The 20,230-nt window shown below is 43.2% G+C and overlaps 3 protein-coding genes across 4 annotated transcripts; all 3 read right to left on the reverse strand.

Annotated features, from left to right (window-relative positions):
- Positions 1-11,252: 11,252 nt before the first annotated feature.
- On the reverse strand, positions 11,253-11,979 carry LOC103998272 (protein EARLY RESPONSIVE TO DEHYDRATION 15). Its single transcript, XM_009419698.2, has 2 exons — positions 11,674-11,979; positions 11,253-11,604 (listed from the first exon to the last, which is right to left on the reverse strand). The coding sequence occupies exons 1-2, from the start codon at positions 11,921-11,923 to the stop codon at positions 11,429-11,431; spliced, it is 426 nt and encodes a 141-aa protein (XP_009417973.2). The 5' UTR covers positions 11,924-11,979; the 3' UTR covers positions 11,253-11,428.
- Positions 11,980-13,319: 1,340 nt separating this feature from the next.
- On the reverse strand, positions 13,320-15,216 carry LOC135623218 (patellin-6-like). Of its 2 annotated transcripts, none has more exons than XM_065125937.1 (4): positions 14,188-15,216; positions 13,995-14,119; positions 13,756-13,906; positions 13,320-13,680 (listed from the first exon to the last, which is right to left on the reverse strand). In XM_065125937.1, exons 1-4 carry the CDS (start codon positions 14,935-14,937, stop codon positions 13,420-13,422), a joined length of 1,287 nt encoding a protein of 428 aa, XP_064982009.1. In that variant the 5' UTR covers positions 14,938-15,216; the 3' UTR covers positions 13,320-13,419. The 2 variants fall into 2 exon arrangements, with proteins under 2 accessions (XP_064982009.1, XP_064982010.1); XM_065125938.1 differs by having other exon boundaries at positions 13,756-13,897; positions 14,188-15,210.
- Positions 15,217-17,111: 1,895 nt separating this feature from the next.
- LOC135623217 (laccase-3-like) lies at positions 17,112-19,495 on the reverse strand. The gene is made up of 4 exons (XM_065125936.1): positions 19,295-19,495; positions 19,054-19,205; positions 18,588-18,832; positions 17,112-18,516 (listed from the first exon to the last, which is right to left on the reverse strand). The coding sequence occupies exons 1-4, from the start codon at positions 19,418-19,420 to the stop codon at positions 17,303-17,305; spliced, it is 1,737 nt and encodes a 578-aa protein (XP_064982008.1). The 5' UTR covers positions 19,421-19,495; the 3' UTR covers positions 17,112-17,302.
- Between the last annotated feature and the right edge of the window lie 735 nt (positions 19,496-20,230).

Below are 20,230 nucleotides of genomic sequence, written 5' to 3' on the forward strand. Positions count from 1 at the left end.
AGACAACAATTTCATAGTCCAAGTGGTGTATCTAATCCTTAGACTTAAAATACCAAGGATGTCCTGTATGAGTGCTCCATTCTTTGATATCATACTTATAGGTTTGAATGTCCCGAATCTAGTACAACCGATCATTAAGAGTGACAGTCGACATTACGAGGGCTATTAAGTATCGATAGAGGATCATCCACTCTCGGTGTCATGAGAGGAATATCCTATATGTTCTTGCTCAAACAAATCTCTAGCCAAAGTCATTTCAGATTAAGAGAGAAAGAGTTCTCCGGGAGAATCCGATTAGAGCGAGACTCGAGTAGAAACCATATGGGTATGACAACACCATACCCAGTATACGATCTTTGGGATATTAGATGGATGAGGGATTATAGGTATACGGTAATTGAGGATAGACAAGTACAATGGATTGGATTCCCCTGTATCACCTAGGGATTACGGCGCAGTGGCCTAGTACGTCCGTAGTCGATGAGTCGAGTGAATTATTATGGCGATAATAATTCATTGAACTATAAGGAGTTCTGATAGGTATGACTCATGGTTAGCTCGATATTGGGCCTAGAGGGTTACACACATATTATAGGCATTACGATGAGTAGAGGTTCGGATATGAAACATCTGCCGGAGCCCCTGACTTATTGGATATCCAATAAGCCCATTAATTATTGGATCCTATAGATGAGATCCAATAAGAGCCCATAAGAGATTATTGGATAGAGATCCACTAATCTAAGAGGCTTGGGTAGTTGGATGTAAATCCAATACCCAATAGGGGATGATCCATTAGGGTTTGATATGGGACCTCTATAAATAGGAGGGATTCAGTAGTTCTTAGGCTAGAGCTTTTGCTTGCCTCTCATATTCTCCTCACCCTCTCCACCTCAGAGTAGGCTTGGAGTTTTGAGGAGCATCGTCGTAGCCCTACTGTGTAGATCATCGCTAGAGAGGAGGACACTTAACCTCCTTCACCCTCTCCCAGAGATCTACAAGGATTCAAAGATATACGATCTCCCTATGTAACATAATTTATCTTATACCCAGTTTTAATTTTCCTGAATTTTTACGCACCAATCTTCGCACGACGACGAATACAACTTTAGGAATTTAAGAATTTTATTTTATGTTCTTCCGCTATGCATATGATGTCACCCCCAAGATTTCCCAATAGAAATGGTTTGTAGTGATGGGGATATAAAGAGGAATAACCTTTGTATATGAACAAATACTAGAAGACCATAATACGCAACGGAATAAAATGGAAACACAATCAAACAAAACACCAAGATATACGTGGAAAACACCTTCAATGTGAAGGGTAAAAACCACGGGGCAAACTAGAGATAATCCACTATGAGAATAATGAATATACAAATCTCAATCTCTTGCCCAAAACCCTAGCAACAACCACAAGAGAATAATTGGGATATAAGGATTATGTCACTGCCCACAATATCTAAAACCTCCCCAAGTAATCACAGCAAGAGTCTACTGTAGATTTGATCTAACCTGAGATGAGAACATTGCTAGATGATTGAGAATAGTCTCTCTGCGTTGTCCTTGTCTTCTTCCCTTTCTTTCTCTTATTTTTCTGCCTTGTTCTTCTCTCTTTGTTGCTACGAGGATGTCAACGTTGCTGCCCACGTTGTTACCTTTTTCTGCCTCTTTTCTTCTTCTAAAACGCAGCCCCCACACCCCCCTTATATTGATCTAGGATTAGGTCAAAGGGGTGTGGGTTGTGGGCTGAACCCACTTTGGGCTGCCAGCCCAACAACCTCCCCTTTCAGCCCATAAGGGAGGCTGTCCCATGACTCCTCAATGTGAAGACATGCCGACCAACTGTCAGCATATCTCTTGTTTTTCTTTTGGTAAGGTCTTCATTAACATGTCTGCTCCGTTGTCATCTGTATGAATTTTCTGAAGCTGCAATTGCTTCTCTTCAAATATATTTCGAATCCAGTGGTATCTGACACAAATGGATGGCACTTTGGCTGTCACAATGCACCACATAATTTTCCTGTTTTAACCCCAATTCTTGTAAGAATTCTTTCATCCATAACATTTCTTTGCATACCTCTGTAGCAGCAATATATTCTGCTTCTGTGGTGGAGAGAGCAATACACATTTGTAACCTGGATTGCCATGACACAGCTCCCCCTACAAAAGTAAGTACATAACCTGAAGTGGACTTCCTTGTATCTATATCTCTTGTCATATCTGCATCTGTGTAACCTGTCAACATAGGTGGTCCACCTCCAAAGCTTAAACAAACCTTAGAGCTCCCTCTGAGATATCTAAAAATCCACTTCACTACTGCCCAGTGCTCTTTGCCTGGATTTGCAAGAAATCTGCTAGTAACACCCACTGCATATGTGATGTATGGCCTCTTACATACCATTGCATACATTAAACTTCCAACTGCTGAAGCATAAGGAACCTTTTGTATTTTCTCCTTCTCCTCATCACTTGACGGACTCTGTTCTGAGCACAACTTGAAGTGACCTGCAAGAGGAGAACCAACTGGTTTTGCATTGCTCATACTGAATCTTTCCAATACCTTCTCGATGTATTTCTTCTGTGACAACCAAATCTTATTATTTTTCCTATCACGAGAAATCTGCATGCCTAGTATTTGCTTTGCTGGCCCCATGTCCTTCATTGCAAAAGACTCACTCAGTTCCTTCTTCAACCTGTCAATTTTAAACATATCTTTCCCAAGAATAAGCATGTCATCAACATAAAGTAAGAGAATAATAAAATCCTCACCAAACCATTTGATGTACACACAATGATCTGAAGCCATTCTTTTGTATCCATTTTCTATCATAAATGAATCAAACTTTCTGTACCACTGTCTTGGAGCTTGCTTTAGCCCATACAAGCTCTTCTTCAACTTGCAGACAAAATTATCTTTACCTTTGACTTTGAAGCCTTCTGGTTGCTCCATATAAATTTCCTCCTCCAAATCACCATGAAGGAAAGCTGTCTTCACATCTAACTGCTCAACCTCCAAGTCTTGGCTAACAGCAATACCAAGAGCAACACGAATAGAAGACATTTTAACAATAGGAAAAAATATCTCTTCAAAGTCAATACCTTTCTTTTGACCAAAACCTTTCACAACCAATCTAGCTTTGTACTTTGGTTGAAAACAATATTCTTGAGTCTTCAACCTAAAAACCCACTTGTTCTTCAAGGCCTTCATTCCATTTGGTAGCAGCACCAAATCATAAGTGTGGTTGTTCTGAAGAGCATCCATATCTTCCTGCATAGCAACTAACCACTTCTCTTTCTGCTCATTCTCAACTGCTTCCTGGTAACTCTCTGGTTCACCTACATCAGTAAGCATCACATACTCATCTGTAGAGTATCTTCTGGAAGGTTGACGTTGTCTAGAAGATCTTCTCAACTGAGGTTCTGCGGGAACTTGCTCTCCTACTTCTTCTTGCTCAACATGTCCTACAGGTAAATCAACATCAGGCTCTACACTATTTTCCTGCACATCTCTCCCATCACCCTGATATACTGGAGGAATAACTGGGTCACAATCTGCTAATCCTTCTGCAGAAGTCTTGGCTGGTGCCTTCTTCTTCAAATCCTCAAAGGTTTGATCCTCAAAGAAGACCACATCTCTGCTCCTGAACACCTTCTGCTTTTCTGGATCCCAAAGCCTGTAAACAAACTGATCATGTGAGTAACCAAGAAAAATACATTCTTTAGACTTACCATCCAGCTTGGACCTCTCATTATCTGGAACATGTGTAAATGCACGACAACCAAATACTCTCAAATGCCTGTAGGAAACATCTTTCCCTGACCATACATGCTCTGCAACATCACCATCTAGGGCTGTACATGGTGATAAGTTGATCACATCAACTGCAGTCCTCAAAGCCTCATCCCAAAACCTTTTGGGTATCTTGGCCTGTGAAAGCATACATCTAATCTTTTCCATGATGGTGCGATTCATCCTCTCTGCAATTGCATTATGCTGAGGTGTACTAGGAACTGTCATCTCATGTTGGATCCCATGTGACCTGCAATAGTCATTAAACAATCCTGTATACTCACCACCATTATCTGATCTTATGCATTTTAATTTCCTTTCTGTCTCCCTTTCAACCCTGGCATGAAACTCTTTGAAGACATTAATAACCTGATCTTTGGTCTTCAAAGCATAAGCCCAAACTTTCCTGAAAAAATCATCTATAAAAGTGACAAAATAAAGTGCACCACTTATACCAAGAACATCAACAGATCCACCAGGAGTTTTTGTCCTCAAATGACCACATACATCTGTATAAACACGGTCTAAGGCATGCATTTTTCTAGACAAAGTAACACTAGCAAATGAAACTCTATGTTGTTTACCAGCCAAACAATCAATACAAGGGTTCAGATGTATACCTCTGAGATCTGGCAATACCTCTCTCTTGGAAAGAGCTTGCAGCCCCTTCTCGCTCATGTGTCCCAATCGCCTATGCCACAACTCCATACTCAAGTCTTTCTCTGTAGCATTTAACTGCTCACCATAAGCTTTAGCCTGCAACCTGTACAAAGTATGACATTTCTTTCCACTAGCTATAACAAGAGAACCCTTACTGAGCTTCCATTGCCCTTTGTGAAATCTACTTTCATACTCTTCATCATCTAGTCTTCCAACTGAAATTAAATTCAGCCTCAAGTCAACCACATGCCTCACATCCTTAAGTACCAACGTGCAGCCAAGGTTGGTCTTTAAATGGATATCACCCATGCCAACGATGTCTGCTGTGTCATAGTTGCCCATCTTGACAACACTAAAGTTTCCAGACTTGTATGTAGCAAAAAACTCCCTCCGTGGTGTAGCATGATAAGAAGCATCTATGTCAATCACCCACTCAAGATCCTGACACACACAAGAAAAAATATCATCAGAAGGAGACAAAATCAAATAATCACCACCCTGCACTGTAGTTGTAGTATTATCATTTGACTCTGTAGACTCCACTTCTTTTCCCTTTTTCTTGTTCTTCTTAGGTTGCTTACATTGGTTCTTGTAATGTCCTTTCTCACCACAGTTATAGCAAACAATATCTTTTCTTGATCTTGACTTGCTCCTACCCATACGTGAACTGCTTCTAGACTTTGATCTTCCTCTGTTCTCTGAGATAAGTGCCTGTGAATCATTCTGAGATGTTGCCGAACTCTTTCTTCTCAACTCCTCATTCAACAAACTGCTTGTTACTTGACTCATAGTGACAATACCATCTGACGCAGAATTACTAAGGGAAACCACCAGTGTCTCCCAACTTTCTGGTAATGAATTGAGAAGTAACAATGCCTGCAACTCATCATCAAGAGACATTTTCATAGAGGATAACTAGTTAGTAATACTCTGCATTTCATTCAAATGCTCAGCAATAGAAGCACCCTCTCTATATTTTAGGTTTACAAGTTTTCTAATCAAAAAAGCTTTGTTGCCAGCTGTTTTTTTTTCATAGAGACTTTCCAATTTTTTCCAAAGAGAATATGCAGAAATTTCAGTAGAAACATGGTGAAAGACACTATCATCAAGCCACTGTCTAATAAACCCAATTGTTTTTTGATCTAACCTCTTCCACTCATCATCTGTCATAGTTGTAGGTTTTGCACTATCCCCCTGCAAAGGTCCATACGAATTTTTGCAATACAAGAGATCTTCCATTCTTGGTTTCCATATCATCCAATTGTTTCCATTCAAACTAATCATGCGAGAAACATTACTGGCCTCCATGTTCAAATACAAAAATTAAATCACCAAAATCCTACTCTGATACCAATTGATGGGGATATAAAGAGGAATAACCTTTGTATATGAACAAATACTAGAAGACCATAATACGCAGCGGAATAAAATGGAAACACAATCAAACAAAACACCAAGATATACGTGGAAAACCCCTTCAATGTGAAGGGTAAAAACCACGGGGCAAACTAGAGATAATCCACTATGAGAATAATGAATATACAAATCTCAATCTCTTGCCCAAAACCCTAGCAACAACCACAAGAGAATAACTGGGATATAAGGATTACGTCACTGCCCACAATATCTAAAACCTCCCCAAGTAATCACAACAAGAGTCTACTGTAGATTTGATCTAACCTGAGATGAGAACACTGCTAGATGATTGAGAACAGTCTCTCTGCGTTGTCCTTGTCTTCTTCCCTTTCTTTCTCTTGTTTTTCTGTCTTGTTCTTCTCTCTTTGTTGCTACGAGGATGTCAATGTTGCTGCCCACGTTGCAGCCTTTTTCTGCCTCTTTTCTTCTTCTAAAACGCAGCCCCCACACCCCCCTTATATTGATCTAGGGTTAGGTCAAAGGGGTGTGGGTTGTGGGCTGATTAAGCCCACCATCAGCTGAACCCACTTTGGGCTGCCAACCCAACATGCAGGACCAAGGTCATTACTCTAAAGCTTCAAATAGAAGATAACATATTCATTCTTAATTAACTCAAGTGGATAGACATACATATTAAGTAGATCTCATAGACTAAATGTTATAACACCTACGAGATATAATTTAGATTATGATAGAATTTTGAGGTATCAAGCGACTCAGAAGTGTTAATCTTATTGATAGTATTATAGTATATTTTCTCAATATCCTAGTACAAACCAGTTTTAATGGGGTAAAATACCCGGGAGCTGATATTTTTAGAGATAGAGATCATAGTAGAAGAAGTATCATATAAAATATTCTACTGAAAACTCACAAGGTTCTTGACCTTAGGATAATAATTCCGAAAATTTGGTAATGAAAAAACTTTCTTCCATGAGAATTTGTAGAAATTTTGATCTTAAGAGGGCAATGGTCAAAATATCCCCAAGGTAAATGAAACACTTTAGATCTACCATATAAGTTGAGCCAGCTAGTACTAGTAATAGTAATAGCTCTATCGAATCTCACCAGAATCTTAGCTTGCCCCTTACATTTATTAGTCCAAGTAGGGGGAGTGCAGAAAAGCTCAAGTCATTAAATCCAATCAAATGAAACATGTATCAAAAAACATGAACTGAAATCGAAATAGCAAAATTACTACCACCTTTCTTATTCTCTTTATTAATAATATGATTAAAATATCTAATTAGACACCACGGAATATCGCTAAAATCCAAAGAAACTAAAGCAATCCAAAGGGCATTTCTAGTAGAGACATTGTTATTTGCATAAATTACTATTAATAATCAAGATTTAGAATGAAATTCTTGAACTACAACATAAATGCATTGATCATGGAATGAGATAATATCTATTTGGATTAGAGTAATGTTCCAAGCAAGTATATATATTTAAAACTAATCATAAAAAGTACAAAGTAATTTCATGATAAGGAAAAAGAGATTTAATTGAGTCGCTTACCTTGTTGACGAAAGTCATTAAAGCGCAATTCGTCACCTTGCCCTTGTTGGTTTGCTCCTCATCTTCGGATGAGCTCGATTCATCCTAAGCCGCCCTGAATGTTTTCTCTTTTTTTTGTGGTATCTTCTTTTTAAGTTTTTTTTTTTCTTTGATTCTTGTTTTAAGAATTTTTTAAACGTTATAGTCAAGAGTTCAAAGTCATCATCACTTGAGCTTTAGCTCAAGTGGTCTTCATTTGTTCTAAGTGTCAAATCCTTTCTTTTTTTGGAAGATTATTCTCAAGCTCTTCATGAGCATTGCAAGTCATCTCACAGGTCATTAATGACCCAATAAGTTCTTCGAGAAGAAAATTATTCAAATCCTTGGCCTCTTGAATGACTGTTATTTTAGGGTCCCAATTATTTAGAAATGATCTCAATATTTTATTAATAAGTTAAAAATTTGAAAAATATTTGCCAAGTGCTTTTAGACTATTGACGACATCCGTAAAACGGGTGTACATGTTTCTAATAGTCTCGCTTGATTCCATTCGAAACAACTCAAAATCATATATCAAAATATTAACTTTAGAATCTTTAACCCTACTTGTGCCTTCGTGTGTGATTTCTTGAGTATGTCAAATATCAAAAGCCATTTCGCAAGTAGAAACCCGATTGAATTCATTTTTGTCTAAGGCACAAAATAGAGCTATTTCCAATAAGTGTAGTTCATCCCATTAAACATGGGAGGACGAATGATAGAGAAGCCCTCTTGAAAGTAAAAAAAAAATCGTTTCTCTTGGGTGTTAAACCAAATAAGAAAAACGTGGCTCTGATACCAAATGTTAGGATAAAAATATCATCGATTCAAAAATCTTCGTTTCGATTAAACCCGTTCCAGAAAGATATTAAACTTGAAAGTATTCGTAAGAGTGTAATGAGAAAGTAAAACAAGTAAGGAAGTTTGCAGTAAGGTAAATTACACAAATAGAAATGCAAACCAGATTTTTATAGTGGTTTAGTCGTCGTGACTTACATTCACTCCGTCGATTCCTCTTCCGTCAAGGCTACTAGCATCCACTAACGATCTTCCTTCAATAGGTGAAGATCAACTACCCTTTTACACTCTTTCTCCTTTTCACGGGTTTAGGAGACAATCCTTACAACCTCTCTTTCTTAGACCTCACTTCTCCCTTTAGAAGAACTTTATAAATACTAGGAATGGACTCTAAATCCTAAGAGAGTTTCTAATTTTTCTTTATCCTTTTTTCAACTCAATTTCATGCTCAATTCTTGTTACTCCACAAAGGGCCACCGTCGGTAGGGTGGCGACGGTAGTAGCAAGCAAGAGAAGGGTAGGGTTTTTGGGTAAAAAAAATTAATTTTGCCCTTGTGAATTTGAAATATTCTAGATTTGTCACTTCTATCCAAATTACCAAAATATCCTTTATAATTCTAAAAATTTCCTACATGTCCCGATTTCAAAAATATTAGTTAATTAAAATTTTAATAATAATAATAATAATAATAATAATAATAATAATAATAATTATTATTATTATTATTATTATTATTATTATTATTATTATTATTATTATTATTATTATTATTATCTAGTAGTCCTACACGATAATGATGAATACATGTGATGTATGATGTGGATAAATGATCATGGACCGTATGATATATGTGTATATGTGATTATTATTATTATTATTGGGGCCTACGAGCCTCTAATCTATTTTTCGTTTATTATCGGGCCTACGTACCCGTGATTAAGTTATAATTACACGAGGAGACATATCGGGAGCGTGGAAGCGATAACAGGACCCACAAGGTCGAGATGAACGATCATGATGCATGGAAATGCATCGAGATGCCGACGGAACCGACGATGATGAGATGGACGATCATAGGGCATGGAGATGTGCCACTGCACATATAGATATTGATGTGAATGATTAGGTCCACTAGCTCGGGCCTAATCACATTAGGATGTGGTCCATGATTATTTAGTGTGATTACTAATTTGATGTGTGATTATTTATATACCTACTAGATATATATATTTACATGCGATGTAGATATATATTAAATATGTATATATATGACACGTCATAGGAGACCAAATCAAAAATCTCCTCTCTTTATAATATTAAGTTAGTAAACGTGTGACAATCAGATTGACTCACGTGGCATTTCCATCGTTATAGGTATGAACCAATTCTCGACGTAAGTTGAGTTGGTCGAGTCACTCGAGGCTCATCTATTTCGTGATTTGCTATCTTGCCTATGATATAAAGATGTCACCGGTAACCTAAGGACATGTTATGCTTGGTCGAGTCACTCGATGGCATATTGTCGAATCAGATTTATCTTGTAACGATGGTGATGACTTAACCGAACACGATGGTTGGTCGAGTCACTCGAGACAATGATGATTCGGAGGCCAAACAGGATGGGAATCACAAGGAGTTATGATTAGCAAGAGTTGCATACCTTTATGGGCTTAGCGTAATTGGTCGAGTCACTCGAGGTTATGTTAAGACGTCGATTGAATCCCGATCCCGACTAAAGATCTATCGGGGGGGTCTGCGATTCACATACCGGAGAGAGTTCGTATGATTTGTGAGAAATTTATTGGAGTATATTAAGATAGAAGTCCTTATCTTAATTGTTTATTTTTTTATAAAATCTACATATTATTTATTTCTATTATATCTTTATTTTCATAAATATGTCACATTTGATATCAACCGTTCTGCATAACTCTGAACCGTGGATTTCCTGCACTGCACACCACAGAGCTGAAGAACCTAAAGAACTGAGAGACAGACTGATACGTTGCTCGATTCATTGCGTAGTTGAAGCAAGTAGGGATTGTACTGGAGATCTCAGTGGATATTATTTATAAACCGGGCCTTAAGATCTATAAAACTATGTTATGATTTATTCTTGTGACATCCGTTCTACAAGTATAAGTTGATGCTAAGAATGGCTACAATCCAAAGGAAAAGATTTCTTTTGGAGAATTGAATTCATTTTACTCATTATATCAACCTTTGTTTTTCTGATACATGCTGCAACATGAAAAGGCTTCAATCTCATATTGTTCTTTTCAGTTCACATAGCCACAAAACATGAAGTGGTGGTTGGAGGGACAATTCCAGGAAAAAGAACAATTTCTGCAATCTTTCTGAAACTTACTGATGTCTTGCTAGAGAAAACAAGAGAGTAGATGATGCTAGCAAGAACAAAATAATCTCATTAGCTTCAGCCAATAAATGAGTACCAATTGCTGGAAGAACAAAAAATTCTTACCCATATGAACAAGATCTGAGAGGAAGTCAAAGATCCACCTATCTTAGTCAAACTTCCCTGACAAAGTCTATCTAGTTCGTCAAACTTCTCATGTTTGCTGACTCCATGAGAGGCTTCTGTTTGCATAGCCACACACCTCTCATGGTGGCTTGACTTGCTTCACCTGGTTAGTCACGCTGGCCAATGGTTTAGGTGGCCTGCATCATCCACCACCTTACCATGGATATTTTTTTTGTTTGCCAAAAAGTGTATATATATATATATATATATATATATATATATATATATACTAAACAATCTTTTGAAAAATCAAACATCTCATCATCGTTGAAAAAGATGAGAACATGATGAAATCAATGATAGTGTATTAAAAACATAAAATAACTATAGATATGATCCAATTAGACCAATATTTGAGGGAAACGCTCATCTCTTGCATCGTCATCACCTCCATGTGAGAGATTCAAGATCTAGCACATTAATCCTTAAAATTCAAGGAATAATTCAATTACAATTGATCAGATTATTAGGTGAAATCCAGAGTTTATTTCAAGGAATAATTTCAACAAATATGGCATGTTTTTTTTTCCCTTTTTCGGAGAATGAAATGCACAATTTATTTGCACGTCAGAATATGTACAGAAGGCACAAGCGGAAATCTAAAGCGACTCTTCTCACAGTCTCACTTCTCTTCATCTTCTTCTTCTTCTTGCACTCGACTTCACTCCTCCTCCGTTTACCTAGGCTGCTGTATCGTCCTCGGGCTCAGCTTCACGCTCACCACCTTGGCCGCCTTCTCCGCGTACTTGGCTCCCTCCGCCGCGCACCCCCTCGACGCCTTCCACTTCTCCGCTCCCCATGTGATCAACTCTCTGTTCCTTCCTCCGCCCTCCTCCTCCTCGGCTTCCTTTTCTGTTCCAACAAAGACGAGATCAACGCGATGGATCGAGGAGGAGAGAGAGATGCGAGATGAGGGCTTACGGTGAGGAGCGGACAAGGAGAAGAGGGCGTCGTTGATGTCGTCGGGCAGCTCGGGGTCGTCGTCCTCGAAGAAGTCGAGCACGGACTCGTGGAAGCACTCCCGCAGCCAGTAGTCGGCGAACCAGGGGGACGAATGCACCAGATTCCACCACTCCGACGAGAAGTCCTCCACCGCGCGCTGCGCCGCCGGCACGTACGGGGCCGCGTCCGGGTTCAGCCCCGACCTCGTCCTCCTCGCCATCACCTCCATTACTTCGAGCACTGCTTATCCTCCCCTCTCTCTCTTTCGATATTCGATGGTTGACGAATGGATAAGATAGAGAGGAATCCATATATATAAAAACGTTTCAACGAATGAGCCCCTCGAGTTGGATCAAAATATCGGTAATACCAGACCGCCCACAGGATATTTCTATTACCGCTGACACGAGATGCTGACCGTGTGATCTGAAATGGACGGTGACGATAGAGGTTGGAGCGGAAGTCCCATCGTTTCTCCTTTCGCATTCAACTGTCACCCACTGTTGTCCACCTCCTTTCGTTATCAAATGGGGCCCACGCCTTCTCCAATCAAGCGTTGCTACAAACCGTAGACTCTCGGGACCAGGAAACGGTGGACGGCCGCGTGGTGGGTTGGGACCATTTGGAAGACGTGCGATACTTTAGAAACAACAATTACGTTTTCTCCCGGTTTACGGTTTACGCTCACTTTCCTGGCTGAGCTTGTTTGGGACCCACAGGTGTACAACAATATTTCTGAACAATGATCGAGCAGGTATACTTTGGGTAGAGAGGATCGCGTGGAAAAGCGTAATCATTGAGAAAATAAAAAGAAAGAAGGCGTGCCACGAGGAAAGGAAAAAGTGCGCCAGTCGATCGCTTACACGTCAATGGTTTTATCCGATCTGTTTGTTTAAGATAGCTTTGGATAGATGCCATCTTCTTGTCGGGGTTTGCATCGGCACGGACACAGAAAGACAGAGCGCGAGAGACCATACGGCGGTGAGCGGAACTTAGCCGGGTCTGAAGACCGTTTCGCTTAGCTTACCACTCACCTGGGCAAAGAAGAGGCTCAAGGCTTGTTTTTTGGAACGAGGTTGCCACATTCTCGGGTGCGCGGTGTGCAGAACCTCCGATTTACTCCCGCCGTTGGCTTTTTTGATCGCAGCGGTAGAAATGCATCCCAGCCGTTCATCTTTACGGATCCAGATCACTTATTCTACTCGAATCCAAGATCAGACGCGGATTCTACTTTTTAAAATATAAACCCGATTAAGACAAATCCGAGCCAGTAAGGAGCATGCAAAAGGGAGTAGGAAAAGAAGGGTAAGGTGGAGGAGACCTCTGTAATAAAGACGACCTGGTTCCGATAAAGTTGCAGAGTCCATGGCGTTAGGTCAAAGTGGACCGCAGTTGCTGCCGCTGCTCCAACGCTCTCTGCCTCCTCTCGAGAGGCGAGAAAGCGCCAAACAAAAGCTTAGACTCCACCATCTCTCAGAACCCATGACAATGTAATGAGAGTGGAGAGAGAGTTTGATGCTGTCTATGTTTATCTGCGGTTGAGATTATAACGTGCTTGAGGGAGTATTCGTTCTTGCTTTGTAACACCAATTAAGTCACAGATCATCACTCTACTTATTTCATGGATGTGAAGTCATTGACTACGGTAGATTGTAATAGAACAACATGGCAAGAGCAAAAGCAAGTGAACCAAAAGCGTTTCTAGGAAGAAGACAACTGCAGGCACTAAGTACATGGTTTGCGGACGAAGTATCTGTAAGTAGCCACCTTCCTCCTCCTGGAGTTGGTGTTGTCTATGGAGAGCACCATCTTCCCCACCTCCCTGGCGGTGTACACGTTGTGGATCGGCTCGTCCGCCGTCGCCGGGACCCTTCTGGTCTTCTCCACGATGATCGTGTAGCTTCCGCCGTCGCTCGGCACGTACTCGGCGCCGTAGTCCACGTCCCATCCTCCCACCGCTATGTCCCATGTGATGCTTGCCCCTCCCTGCTCCACAATGCAGTGGTCATTTACTCGTTGCTCAGTGTCCAAGGTGGTGTCGCCGCTTCAGGATAAGCTTACCTCAATGCCGTCGATCTCAAGGTTCACTCTTTCTCCGCCCTTGATGGTGAACTCGGTGGCGGGCTTGGGCGGGCCATTCTGTAGGTCCCCTGGCCGGCTCAGCCCTCCGTACTGCACCGGCACGAACTCCGGCCTGATGAATCTGCAACATCTTAATAGATTTAAAGGCTCTGTGGAAGTAGTTGGGGGGGGGGGGGGGGGGGGAGAGAGAGAGAGAGAGAGAGGTTATCGTGGACTACTTGTAAAGGGTCTCGGCCACATTGCTTTCTCTGGCGATCACGAACTTGCTCTTTGTCCTCTCCGTCAGAAATGGACTAATCATGGCGTACAACAGAGTGAAATACCAGGGCACGTTGATGAACACCTGCGGTTGATGTTAGCAGAGAGAAGAGGAGGTGACGTCGTGATGAGGAGAGCTTGACGTTTACTGACCTTTCTTGCGACCATCTCAGGGTAGTTGTCCTGGAAGAGGGAGAGGATGTGCTGCGAGGCGGCGCGGAGCTCGCGCTTGGGCATGTCCTTGAGGTCGGTGACCTGGATGATGGAGTTGATGCCGCCAGGGCGGAGTTGGAGCAAGCGGACGCCGCGCTCCATCACCTGGACGCGCCACCGGAGGAAGTGATGTAGCTTGTCGGCGTCGCCCAGCACGCGGTCGTACACGTCCTTGTCCTTGAAGACGCCGTAGGCGTTGTAGCACACGGGGTGGCCCCACCGGTCCCAGCCGTGCATGTACGCCACAACGCCCTCCAGCTCCTTGAACCCCACCAGCTCCTCCTCCGCCACCTCGTCGGCGCCGAACTCGCGCCGCCACTCCACGCAGCGCAGCAGCATGGCGTGCGCCTGCCCCGCGTCGAAGTCGCGCGCTCTCAGAAACTTGAGGAGGACGACGACCGCCCGCTCGTCGCCGGCGGCGGCGGAGGAGGGGGCGAGGGGCACGCCCCAGATGGAGATGGGCTTGGGGGAGACAGCGAGGAGTTGCTGTAGCTCCTGGAGGGCCTTCAGCTCGGCGAGCTTGAGGCTGGAGAGGAGGTAGCAGTCCTCCTTGAACGAAGGGGAGACGTGGAGCGCGGTGGGGGCTGCCGTGGCGCCGGCTGTGGCTTCCATGAGGGAGCTCAGGAGGCTTCTCTTGGTGACAGGATTGGGAGAAGGGACGGGCTCAGTGGTTGCTTGGGATGACTCCATTGCTAAAGTTGAGCTGAGAGAAGGAAGAGAGCTCAAGCTCGTCGTCTTGCTCGATCCTCTTGTTTGCTTGGGTTCCACTACAGCTCAGCTCCTGTTACTACCATTACTAGTGGTGTTGCAAAGAGAGAGAGAGAGAGAGAGAGAGAGAGAGAGAGAGAGAGAGAAGATGGGGAGGGAAGCTAAATTGAATTGAATTGAATTGAATTGACTTGAAATGAATGGGAGCGGTGGAAGGAAGGGGAGGTGGAATTATGGTGATGGCGTGAAGGGGGAGTCCTTCACTTGAGCTTTTATGACCATTTGGAGCAGATGGGGAGAGGAATGCATGGCGGATCCGTGAACGCTTTCTTCTTTGATTTGTGGGATTCTCTTTTTTTGCCCTCTTTATCTGCACATTTCTTAAACTATTCTTCTTCTTTGGTTGCATCAAAAGTGCTTTAAAGAAGAACTTTAAGATTGGATACGGAAGGCTGATGTTACATTTGCTCGACAAAAGATCCAAATGCCAAATGTGAAACTGCGTTTAAGGAATCGTTTCTTCCACCTCCAAAATGGTGGGGTGTGACGAAAAATATTTACATGTGATGATCGAGTGGAAAGAATAAAAAATAATAATAAAATTCTCATATTAGTTTGGAATGAGAGAGTCGATCGATATATATTGTGCTTAGGAATTAGATGATATTGGGTGCAGCCAAACGACAACTCTATGAATAAAGAGTATAAGAGCAACTAATACATAAATATAAAGATATTTTATCTATAAGATTTATGTATAACATAAAAAGGAGTCGAGCATCATACATTGAGTTTGACTCAAATCCTAAACGATTTAAGATTTTATATTGCGTTTGTGTCTAGCTTCATGTATGTTAAGATTTGATCGGTCTGAGTGAGACTCGACTGATCTTAGAATAATAACAATATTATTATTATTATTATTTTTATATATGAGAAACTAAAGTCTAAGACAAGAAGGTTAAGTGAGAGAAAACCCAATGCAATCCAATCCACCATGACCAGTAAGCTAAACCTGTGTGTGGAGACAAAGGTAGAAGCAGGGAGAAGATGGAGGAGGAAGAGGAGCTGCCGCTGCAGCTGGAGAAGGGTGCGTCCCAGCATCCGAAGGCACCGCTCTCTTTGAGGTCTTCACCGACCGACAACAAACCGTCGCCCGGAGATTGGGTGCTTCAATTCCAAACCAACAAAGACCAGAATATTAGATCATGGTCGGCTTTTCTTCTCCATCGTATCAACACTGAAAAGAAAATGTTTATTGTATAACACTAAAAAAAAAACCATTATAATATTCTTTACATATATATATATATATATATATATATAATAGTAATTGTTGGTTTATATTCCCACATCAATGGCAACGCAATAGGAGGGATTGCAATCAAGATGAAGTTCAACAGAAGATGATCTGAGAGCATTAAACCAAGCAACCACTGCATGAGCCGAGGGATGTCTTCTTCCGAGTAAACACCGCACAGAGAACAATCTCGGATGTCCATTTCCATTATTCTCTAGCTGTGGCAGCTCTTGTGACCATCTAATCCTAAGGGAAGCAGACTGCGACACGACGATAACTCTGCGAATCGATGGATCTTTTGAGCTCAAAAACAAGTTCACAAAAGCCTTTTACAGCTCTGCATTCCACTTGCTACTTTCACCATCCAAAGTATTATTTCTTTCCCCCTTACTTTGATACCGTGTACATAAAAAGCAGAGTCAAGTAGTGTGCTAAGTACGGTGTAGTATTATTGTACGCTGACTTGTTCTTTCTCCATTGTGAAGGAAGGATTCGAATCAGGAGACCTTTGACCGTACAAATCCAGTTAGAAAACTTGCTTTAGATTTGATGTTTGTTCTTGGAAGGAAACAAAACAGATATGGTTGAGTTTGGATGACAGCAACGAGGAAAATAAAGGAGCTTGGATTAGATGATGGTATTTAATTAATGGAAGGAGGAGGTTGTGCAAGATTTGTATATTCTTTTTATTTATTTTTTTATTCAAATATTCAAGTTATTGCAATTCCACAGAACAAAACAAAAAATAAAATCATAGATGAATATTCTCTAATAATGTGTTGTATGGAATGCTATCACTAAATGGGTATCATTATCCAAAACATGTCTCTACCATCCGCTTGTGCTTCTTTCTTGATATATTCATTAATTTAATTGCGTGAATTATTCTGCTGACGTATAAATGCATCACAACAGATTAATGGGAGACTCGGCGACTCTATCATCCCTCCTTACATGCAGTGAACCAAACCGAAGAAGAAGAAGAAGAACGCCATACGACTACTGCATATTACAGAGACGAGGAGAGGGTGAAGCCGTGGAGAGGGATCAGCACAGAGGAAGGTCCGCGGGAGGCGGCAACAGAGACTGCAGCTCGCCGACGCCGTTCTCCACCAGGAAGGCCATGGCCAAGCCCCAGGTGATGTGCACGTCCAGGTGGCAGTGCACTAGCCACACCCCTGGGTTGTCCGCCACGAACCGGATCACTGCCCACCCGTTCACCGGCACCCCCACCGTGTTCCGCAGCGGCGGGTCCACCAGATTGAACCTCGCCGAGTCCCTCGCCGGGTCGAAGTTCCCGAACCCCGTCGCCAGTACGTAGAAGTGGTACCCGTGGATGTGCATCGGGTGTTCCTCCCCCGCGAAGATGTTGGTGCCTTGCAGCACCAGCTGCACCACCGACCCGTACTTGAGCGGGTACAACTTCGTCCCCAGCACCGGCTGCCACAGCCCCCGGCTGACGTTGGCCGCAGTGTAGTCGAAGGGGACCGGCGGAACCGCCGGGAAGTCGGTGGTGAACACCCCCGGCACGCCCAGGTGGTGGGCTTGGAGGAGGGAGAGACCGGTGGGCAGCTGGAAGGAGACGTTGTTCATGCTGGCGCCGAAGCGAGTACCGTTCGGGCCGCCGCAACGCCGGCCAGGCGGGCAGTTGAACAGGCCCAGCCCGACGGTGAAGAAGAGGTGGTGATCGACGGGGCCGGGGATCTGGACGGGGTGGGGGCTCCTGATTCCGGCGGCGAAGGCGGTGGCGGTGGGCGTGTCGTTGAAGGCCGGGAGGACAGGGAACGCCGGCGGGAGCCCCGGGCTGTTCTTGGTGGGGCAGCCGCTGTTCTTATACTCGAGGACGGCGGTGGTGGTGGTGTTGTCGAAGGCGACGCCTCGGGCGCTGGCGTAGGCGTGGGCGGCCATGTAGTAGCGGCCGGGGGGCTGGTTGGTGGTGACTAAGACGTCGGTTGTCTGCCCCGGGCCCAGCATGAGGACCGCGGTGGTGAAGGGCTTGGTGTAGGCGGCGTCGGCGGCCACGACCGTCATCATGTGGCCGGCGATGCTGACGAAGAGCTCGTTGTTGAGGGCGGCGTTGATGAACCGTAGTAGGTTGGTCTCACCCAACGCCACTGGGAAGACCGTTGTATCTTTGTTGGAGCAGTTGTAAAGATCGCCGGGCTGGCCATTGATGGTGAAGGCGTCAGAGACGTTTGGGGCTGCTCCGGTCCTCGTCGCCCGCCGGACTACGCTGATGGGGTCCTCATTCCACCACTCCCCTGTTCCAACGCCATATCGTCATTCAAATCTATGCATACATGTGTATAAGATTTGGAAGGGAAATTAGTACCGAGGATGACGGGGAATTCTCGGTGGGGTTTGGGGAATGGGTAGGAGGAGGCATCTCGGGGATAGATGATGAGGGCGCCATGGACGGTGGCCCTGAGCCAGGAGCTGTGTGCGTGCCACCACAGCGTGCCTTCTTGGTCCTCGATGGTGAACCGGTACGTGTAGCTGCCGCCGGGCCTTATGGGGCACTGCGTCACGAACTCCGGCCCGTCCGCCCACGCCGTTCGCATCTGTCGAACCCCGTGCCTGTCAACACGCATCACTCGGATCTCGTTAATCTGCGTTCATGCAAGCATGCCTGCATGCACAGATTTTATCTATATATATGTATATATATATATATATATATATATATGTAAATATATATGTATATATTTACGTATATTTGTATATATATATGTAAATAAATATATATATATATATATGTAAATATATATATATATTGCTTGGTTTGGTAGCAGCCGTACCAGTGAAGTGTGACGTTGTATTTTGCTCGGTTGACGACGTTGACCACGAGTGTGTCTCCGTTTCGAACCGCTAGCGTCGGACCGGGGTATTGGCCGTTGACGGTGATGATGTTGTGGGTCTTGCACAGCCTCTTCACTGGCGTCGCTTGGACCTGTTCACATCCGGTTCACTTCAGAAAATGAACACCAACCCAATAGGGCAGATGACAACGCAGATGAGGATCGAGGATGGATGGCATACCACAAACTCATGGTAGTGGACTTCTGCATCGGCACAAGTGAACATTACGGAGGACCACAGCAGCAGCAGAGGCAGCAGGAGGAGGAGGAGGAGGGAGCACTTGTATGAGTTCTCGAGTGCCTCCATCCCCCTACTCAATCCTATTCCAGGTAGTGAGTGATGCAGCAGAAGCGATCGAGAGGTTCCAACCCAGTACTTGTCCAGTTGTTTGGTGATGCAACAGCGATTGAGAGGGCTGCGTTATTTATATACAAACGGAGGTAATGGGTTTGTTTGTGGTTGGAAGATTAGGTTTTGAATTGTGGAGAAAAACAGTGCTTGTATAGAATTTTTTTCACCAATCCGAGGGCTCAATCTCGGAGGAACAGTTGCACTACTACCATAGAGGGAGTGGTTATACCCACTAGATCACAATAGTAGTAGAAGAAGCCTCCTCATCCCACATCGACAGACCTTTTGATTTTTTGAGGAAATGATTCTTGCACTGCATGCATGTTTTTAATCATTGTGGCTCATATTCCAAATGATTTGTTATGACGTACAATCCGTGGCTACACCTTTTGTGCGCGCAGCTACATTAGCCAACTAGTCAGAGTGCCTTTTTCATTCTTTGCAGCAAACAAACTCTCACATCTTTCCTATAGTTAGGTCCTTGGTGAAGACAATTGTGCAGATGTGTGGTTAGGGTTGTTAGAGCAAGAACCATCTTTTCCAGCAGTGATGTTGTTTGACTTGTCTAAATTGCCGGGTGGAGAAGTGCAATGAGCCTTACAAGTCAATTCTCAATTTCCACATCCTCTTCGCTCTTGGCACTCGTTCTTTTTATGTCTGAATCAAAGTCGTCAAGAGTAATTAATTCGACCTGCCATGTGCTCTCCAAGCCCTTCTTCATCATCCCATCACTATTTGATCCATAACTTCCCTACAAATACAAGA

This window comes from Musa acuminata, chromosome BXJ2-9, assembly GCF_036884655.1.
Source record: "Musa acuminata AAA Group cultivar baxijiao chromosome BXJ2-9, Cavendish_Baxijiao_AAA, whole genome shotgun sequence".
NCBI lineage: Eukaryota > Viridiplantae > Streptophyta > Magnoliopsida > Zingiberales > Musaceae > Musa > Musa acuminata.

Excerpts from the sequence above, each read along its gene's own strand:
- LOC103998272 (XM_009419698.2), bottom strand. The coding sequence starts at position 11,923 with ATGGAGGTGATGGCGAGGAGGACGAGGTCGGGGCTGAACCCGGACGCG. Across the intron at positions 11,605-11,673 it reads CTCCTTGTCCGCTCCTCACC|AAAAGGAAGCCGAGGAGGAG; the intron begins GTAAGCCCTCAT and ends TTGTTGGAACAG.
- LOC135623217 (XM_065125936.1), bottom strand. The coding sequence starts at position 19,420 with ATGGAGGCACTCGAGAACTCATACAAGTGCTCCCTCCTCCTCCTCCTC. Across the intron at positions 19,206-19,294 it reads TCCACTACCATGAGTTTGTG|GTCCAAGCGACGCCAGTGAA; the intron begins GTATGCCATCCA and ends GGATGTGAACAG. Across the intron at positions 18,517-18,587 it reads AGAATTCCCCGTCATCCTCG|GGGAGTGGTGGAATGAGGAC; the intron begins GTACTAATTTCC and ends GCGTTGGAACAG.
- LOC135623218 (XM_065125937.1), bottom strand. The coding sequence starts at position 14,937 with ATGGAGTCATCCCAAGCAACCACTGAGCCCGTCCCTTCTCCCAATCCT. Across the intron at positions 13,907-13,994 it reads GTGGCCGAGACCCTTTACAA|ATGTTGCAGATTCATCAGGC; the intron begins GTAGTCCACGAT and ends AAATCTATTAAG. Across the intron at positions 13,681-13,755 it reads TTGAGATCGACGGCATTGAG|GGAGGGGCAAGCATCACATG; the intron begins GTAAGCTTATCC and ends ATTGTGGAGCAG.